This window comes from Sprattus sprattus (genome assembly GCF_963457725.1).
Source record: "Sprattus sprattus genome assembly, chromosome: 12".
Taxonomy (NCBI): domain Eukaryota; kingdom Metazoa; phylum Chordata; class Actinopteri; order Clupeiformes; family Clupeidae; genus Sprattus; species Sprattus sprattus.
In genome coordinates, this window is record NC_137910.1 from 14,826,901 (window position 1) to 14,834,733 (window position 7,833).

Below are 7,833 nucleotides of genomic sequence, written 5' to 3' on the forward strand. Positions count from 1 at the left end.
CCCCCCCAGTAGACTGAGAGGGCGGAGTTATTAATAGCACTCGGATGGGCCCCCCCTCAGAGTGAGGAAATCAGGTTGCCTTCTCGTAAATATTGCATGCTTTCCCTTGAGCCGCAGTGGAATGTGAGCTTGTTCCAGGACGAGGAGGAGGAGGAATAGATGCGATGAGTTGAAGGTTAGCATCAGTTCTCTGCACTGTTAATAACCCCTCTGTCTGCTCACTGAGATAAGCACCCAAGCCTCTGAGAACTTACCCTAAGTGCTTAACAAGAATTCGCCAACAGGGGCATGAGAGGTATTTTGTGAGGTTGCCTGGATTGGCATGTATAACATTGGCTGAAAGATACTCACTTTAGCTTAGAACACACACACACACACACACACACACACACACACACACACACAGGCTTTTGATACAGACCCTTGGGTTTGTATTGATTTGTTTTGGGAAAGAAGCCTTGCAAATGCAGAAGAAGCAGTGGGCTTAAGGTCGTGCTCTCTAGAATACACGAGTAATATGACATTCCACCCAAAGAAGGCCTTTGATCATCACCAAAGCCTCAGCTATTTTTGCCTTGAGCCCTGCAGAATGCAGATGGAATTTCATCTCTGCCAAATTCAGCTGTGCCCCAAAACACAGTCCGCATGTTTCATGAAGTGTGTGTGAGATTGTGGTGTGTGTCAGTGTGATTGTGGTGTGTGCGTGTGCGTGTGTGTGTGTGTGTGTGATTGTGCCAGTGTGTGTGTGTGTGTGTGTGTGAGATTGTGCCATTGTGTGTGTGTGTGTGGGCGCGCGCATCTGGACCTGAGTCTTGAGAATTAGTGAATACCATGTGTGTCCTCAGGTAACTGCTTCTCAGCATCTGATGAATTCATAATCTTTGCCACCATTTATAGAAATGCCATGAAGCCCTAGAGGTTTGTAGGTAGGGCATGATGCTGGTGCCAAGGTCCATGGCTTCACTTGATGTTGAGTGCTCGGAAACTGAAATACGGTCGGGTAAATGTACTTTGCAACAGTTTGCTCGGAATAGAAGTGTGTGTGTGTGTGTGTGTGTGTGTGTGTGTGTGTGTGTGTGTGTGTGTGTGTGTGTGTGTGTGTGTGTGTGTGTGTGTGTGTGTGTGTGTGTGTGTGTGTGTGTGTGTGTGTGTGTGTGTGTGTGCATATAAATACATAGAAAAGCATACAAATATCAAAATGGAAAAAAACAGGTGCAGTGTCAAGGGGAGCTCTAATGCTCAGAACTGCCACAAGGGCAAACCCTGACACCTGCTGGAGACTCCCGCTGTCAAATAGCCAGTGTTGTGTGTTGCTAGTGATCTTAGCCGTAAAATACGTATTATATTGATATTTGGTTCGGAGATAACGTCCTCCTGCAACAATGGTGTTCTATGTTCTGTGCTCATTAAAGGATAAACCTGGTGTTCTGTGTAAAGAGGGGCTAATGGCTCTGCTTGTCGTTGAGAGCCCAGTGCATCTCTCCAGCTATCTCTAACCTCTCCACTGTGTGTGTGTTTGTGATTGTGTGTTTGTGCGCGTGTTTGTGTGTGCTGCAGGCCCCGTGGTGTACGTGCTGGACCTGGCCGACCGCCTCATCTCCAAAGCATGCCCCTTCGCCGCCGCTGGCATCATGGTTGGCTCCATCTACTGGACGGCCGTCACCTACGGAGCCGTCACAGTCATGCAGGTGGGAGCCTCACCCAAGGGCACTGCTGATCCAGTCGTGTGCGTGCTGCTGGAGAGATGGCAGCCTGTTTAGCTGAACAGAGTGGATGAATGTGGAGCATATCTGGAGCATTATATCTTTGTAGCTTTTACTAAAAAAAATCATGTAAAAATATCAAGGGAGTGGAGCGCATTAATATGAGTGTGAATGAATCACAGTACTTTAGCCAAGCCCAGTGGCCTCTAAGGTGTTCCATAACAAAGACTGGCATAGCTGATGGAGCACAACATTCGGTGTAGGGCTTGATGGTTAGTGTGTGTGTGTGTGTGTGTGTGTGTGTGTGTGTGTGTGTGTGTGTGTGTGTGTGTGTGTGTGTGTGTGTGTGTGTGTGTGTGTGTGTGTGTGTGTGTGTGTGTGTGTGTGTGTGTGTGTGTGTGTGTGTGTGTGTGTGTGTGTGTGTGTGTGTGTGTGTGTGTGTGTGTGTTTGTCAGGTGGTGGGCCACAAGGAGGGCCTTGACGTGATGGAGAGGGCTGACCCTCTCTTCCTGCTCATCGGCCTGCCCACCATCCCAGTCATGCTGATTCTTGGCAAGATGATTCGCTGGGAGGACTACGTGCTCCGCCTCTGGAGGAAGTACTCCAGCAAGCTCAACATCCTGGACAAGATCTTCCCAGGTGAGGCTCTCAGGCAGTGCTGTCACCATGCAGACGCACATCAGGGAGAGAGACAGACAGTGGGAGAACTCCTCCATATGCTTACGGGCCAACCTGGAGCACTTTGCAACCCCACTGAGCAGTTTTAACAAATGATGGATGATATTAAGTGTTTTGAGTGCGCAGCTACCGTAGTCAGAACACCTCCTTGGACGTGTTTGTCTGTGTACCCGTGTGTGTATACATGTGGACGTGGCAGTGTGCACAGTAATAAACAAAAACAATTGAAGTGGTGTTTTCTCCAGCTTGGGTGGAAGGTTTTCCCAGCCTTACACAGACAGCCTAACCCATAACCCTGCAATCCAACTACAGGCTAAGGGCTGCCATTGGTGTGTGTGTGTGTGTTATGAGGGAAATTATTACGGTGTGTAAGCATCATGTTTAGCTTACCAGGCATTTGGAGGTACCGTGGGGGTGTGTGAGTTTTGGGGGGGGCCTCGGGGGGTGTTTTTCCACTGGACTCGACAGTAAGTGCAAGTGATTGAGGAAGGGAAACCGGACCCCCAGGCTCAAGCGGAACCCACTGACCTTTTCCTATGCAGTCTTAGCCCCCCCCCCCCCAACACACACACACACACACACACAGACACACACACACACAGAAACACAGACACCTTCTGAGAGCAGGTTTGGGCCATCCTGTCCTATCTGCTAGCATGCTCGAAACCATACAAACTCCATGCTGTAATTTGCTCAATCTCTGCCTCGAATATGGATATTGTGGATAATGTTCCATGGGTCCTCCTCACGCTCTCCCCTGTACGCACGCACACAAACACACACACACACACACACACACACACACACACACAAACATCTTAATGAGGCGTGTGAGTGTTCGTCTTCCACTGAAGATTTATGAGAGTTATTTGAGGGTGTCCTGTGATTTGGGTGATGCTGTGTGTTCTGGAAATATGTCAGCCTATCCTCATATACATACATGGGACTCTATTCAGTGTAGTGTCGTGTACCTTATATGTCACCACAAAATATTCGCAGCAAACACCCTTAAATCAAAGCTCAAGGTTGTCAACAGCAGTTTTATTTTTATTTAAAATCCATCTCCATCGTCATTCTGAAGCAAAACAATATAAAATGGCCACCTTTTCTCCATCCCCCCTCCTCAGGCATTGGCCGCCCGGTGCCCAGGATCCCTGCGGAGGCCAGCCCATTGGCCGATCACGTGTCCGCCACACGGATCCTCTGTGGTGCCCTCGTCTTTCCCACCATCGCTACCATCGTGGGCAAGCTGATGTTCAGCAGCGTCAACTCCAACCTCCAGAGGACCATACTGGTACGTCCCTGTCTCATTGGCATATAGAGGGACACATCCTTACAATGTCCACTAAACTGCCTCATTGACACACAGGGACACATCCTTACAATGCCCCCTGCCTCATTGACACACAGGGACACATCCTTACAATGTCCACTAAACTGCCTACTTCTCTGAATGACTAAAATACAGATAAACCTGATACACTTCAACTTAAACGGTTTGGTACACAGCATTAGAAGCGTCCAATTTGTTGAAAGCAAAACACCCCTAACCCCAGATACTAGACCAAGACCAGTATGGTTTTTGTGGTGACCTGGGAAACATTTTGTTCCCCGTTTTCAAGGTAAAATAGTAATGCTGTTGAAGATAATTGGATTTGAAAATTAATTTTTACTGAAGATAACTGGATTTGTAAAATGAGTTTGTCTGTTCGATCCTTCAGTCAGTGCCAAAGTACTGGCCCACTTTCGTGTTTATTGTGACCGTGGGGCTCTTTTCTGTCCAGCGGTTAGAGAGCCGTGTTTGCTGCACAGTACTGCATGTTCCAGCTGTCCCATGATCACCCTGAATTGGCAGAATTCATCTTATCTCATCTAGGGCAAGAGGAGGCCATCACACACACACACACACACACACACACACACACACACAGTGTCATGTGTCCAGGGGGAGCAGTTAAACACAATTAGGGCTGATCTTTGACCCTACATATCTCATCTCTCTCTCTCTCTCTCCCTCTCTCTCTCAGGGGGGCATCGCATTTGTGGCCATCAAGGGAGCCTTCAAGGTGTACTTCAAGCAGCAGCAGTACCTGCGGCAGGCACACCGCAGGATCCTCAACTTCCCTGAGCAGGAGGAGGCCTGAGCGGGGACCTAAGAGAGGAGGGGAGCCTCCTGGCATGAAGGTCACAGGACAGGACGATACAGGACTAAGAGATGGATGGATGGATAGATGGATGGATGGATGCCCACTTGCCTGCCTGCCTGTCTGTCTGTCCGTCTGCTGGCCGGCCCTTGTGGGACCCCCTGAAAGACAGACTGACGCTCTGCTCAAGTGGCCATTATTTTCACTCTGCTTCCCCTCCCCAGAGGTCGTGCCCACTCCCTACAGGCTGTGGACCTGTGTAAGGCATCGGCCTCATGCACTCATGAGCTTAAGAAACGCCCAAGAGGCAGAAATAACATGTGGTCAACCTGACACTAAACACACACACACACACACACACACACACACACACACACGCACTTACGTGTGACCCCTCAGAATGTGACCCTCCTCTGTTGTGTGTCTCCCCCCTGAGGCCCATCAGAGCTGAGTTTGTTTTCTTCTTCCTTTCAGTTTTTAATGGCCTGTGTTTTTAAAGAGTAATGATGGTGTACCACATATTAATATATGGGAAAGATTTTGTGTTGTTGTTTTTTTATTATAAATAATTATACAAATAAACTGGTTTTATAATTTGTAATTACTTTGCAGTGATCCGAGATGGAAGTATTCCTTTGTGCTTTGAGGAGGCTGCTTGGGATGGCACTTTTCTGTCTGTTCATGACATGGAAAAGGGAAATCTGTGTGTGTGTGTGTGTGTGTGTATCCATATTTCCCTTTGCCTCTACCATTGCTTTTTTTTAATCTAGTGAGCTGCAAAAAGATATGAAATAAAGAGAAGATTCATACCATCACAGGTGCACCCTGGTAGCTATGTACATCATCTGTCATCATACGTTCCGTCTCAAACCCACTTTGTGGCACACTCACACACACACACACACACACACACACAGGCTGAACTCTCACACAACAAACAGAGGCTGAACACACTTTCTCACACACACAGGCGTACAGAGTATTTTCTTCCCAGTGTCTGAAGTTTGCATTTGCTTTTTGGGGGGGGTTGAATACTGTGTGTTGTGTAGCCCTTGTGACGAACAGATAGTCTGAACAGATTTGCGCAGAAAACAATGATTTTACTTTCACCTGAGAATTTAGCCCTGCTTTGCAAGGATCTTTAAGGGACTTTAGTAATTCTGTTTTGACCACATTTAGGTAGACTACCAAATGCAGGTAACCCCCCCACCTGTTAGCAGTCTGAGATTTGTTGTATAGAGATCAAGCGTAGGACTATGTTGACATGAAAATAGCACTCAATGTGTCTAAAAAGCCTTGAAAGTGTTATTGTTGCACCTATTTTGTAACTTTGTAAAGGTACGTGATTTCTTTTTCATATATTTAAAAAAAAATGAATTCTCCAAACTTGGCGCATGGGCTCAAGTCCAATTTCTGTTGCTAGGACACTAGCCACACGAAAGAATACGCTCGAGAAGGACTCGGAAGATGTTAGCACAGAGAGCCGGCACAGGAGCGGACATTTTCCACACTAAGCGGCCTTCTTTTTGACCCAAAGGAATGTTGACAAGGCTCAAGAATGGTAGTTGAATTGTGCATCGCATTATGAGGATGGATCGACTGTGTTCCCGAAGAGGAGCCTAGAAGTGGACAAGAACGAACAGACAAAAGTTCAATGGTGATTGATTGGAAAGAGGCCTTGTCAAATACTTCCCTTTGGTTCCTGCCTGGTTTTCCTGGTTGTTCCCAAACAATCCATATATGATGAAGTGTTTATGTAATCAATCACTTAAAATAAAAAGATGTTAAGTATTTAAGGTAGCAGTCAAAGAAAAACAAATGCATACGATTGTGTGTGTGTGTGCATGTGTGTGGGGATGGAATCGCCATACCACATACGCCGTAGGATTTCGACAGATCTCACTGCATTCAAAGGTGTTGTGTTTTTTAACACCTTGTGCAATTACAATATACCCCATGAGAATTTGCCCACAAACTGCCTAGTTCATACTATCCTCTAAACTGATTTGTTATTTAACAGCTAAAATAATGACCATATGACCTAAATAAATCTAGCATGTTCTCAGTAGTAACTCCTCATTATGTTCTCACTGAAACCTGTATTAATACATCATATTCAAATAATGTGCTTGGTTGCTAAAAGTGAAGTTAGATGCCATTGTTTTTTTGGAATTTGTTTTTAACTCAATTATTTTCACCAGCAAAGTTGTTTATTTGAAAGTCACGTTTGCATTTGTACAATTACACTATAATGCCAAAAGCTGAATGTTGACATTGTAAAAAAAACGTATGCATTGTACAGCTATTACCTTGGGGCATATTGATTTATGTGAATAAATGTATTTTTCCAAGGTGTGCTTTGTGTATTTTCAGAGGTTGCATTTGTTTGAATCATTTGGCACCTGTTAACTAAAATTGGCTTCTAATGATCAGGGTCTGCAATTTAAGAGTGCTGTGGGGAGTAAGTCTATTTCAAAAATACATTTTGCTCTGGTGATTGCCCAAAGGAGTTCCCAGAGCTTCATAGTTTTAGGTGGTCAGATTCTCTAAATGAGAGTTAACCCAGTTTAAAATGTAATTCAGACATGACATTTTAAGTGAGTTAAAATTATGCTCATTGTTCCCAATTTCCAGGAGTATGTGACTCCCTGTGCTCCCTGAAAAGGTCCTTAAATATCACCACCATACACAGAGCAGCATCATGAATCATGCCTGTCCTCCTTGATGGCTCAAAGTGCCATTACATTAATGTTCCCTTAGAGCAAGAGAAGGCTATTATGGTCCCTTTCCAAAGATACAAAATATAGAAACTAATTTGGCAAATAAACAAACACTTTAAAACAAGATCTTTGTGGTGTATATATTTTTTTTATTCAAATAAACACGTGTGAGAATAAGATGGAGCCACCTCACTTCAACACACTCAAAGCATCATGCACACACACTGCCCATGGCAGATGCTCCATCCACCACCCCCTTCTACAGGCACAAACACAGACGGAGAGTGGGGGAGAAAAAAAAAAGTCAGGTCCACAACACAGATTTGTGACAAACTCAGTCCTGTTGGCCAGTTCCCCTCCAACTGAGTCAAGACACAACATCGGAAATCAAAGAGGCCATCATGCAGCCGGTCTATTGACACCCCAACAGCTTGAAAAACACATCACAGCATTCCACGTGGTACATATGCCCTGGGCCCTGTTCACCAAAAGCATTTGAGCGGAAGGATAATTAAAAGGATCCTCGAAATAATCTTAACAATGTTCTTGGTCTCCACAGGCCTTATAATTCAGAGGTCGAACACACAC

At 45.6% G+C, this 7,833-nt stretch overlaps 1 protein-coding gene across 1 annotated transcript in view; it reads left to right on the forward strand.

Moving 5' to 3' along the window:
- Positions 1 to 6,876, forward strand: part of marchf5 (membrane-associated ring finger (C3HC4) 5) — a 32,216-nt gene extending 25,340 nt beyond the window's left edge. The window contains exons 3-6 of the mRNA XM_080848971.1: positions 1,558 to 1,688; positions 2,159 to 2,342; positions 3,509 to 3,675; positions 4,409 to 6,876. Of these exons, the coding sequence (XP_080705097.1) occupies positions 1,558 to 1,688; positions 2,159 to 2,342; positions 3,509 to 3,675; positions 4,409 to 4,525 (599 nt within the window). The 3' untranslated portion in view covers positions 4,526 to 6,876. The remainder of the gene's footprint in view (positions 1 to 1,557; positions 1,689 to 2,158; positions 2,343 to 3,508; positions 3,676 to 4,408) is intronic.
- Positions 6,877 to 7,833: the final 957 nt, after the last annotated feature.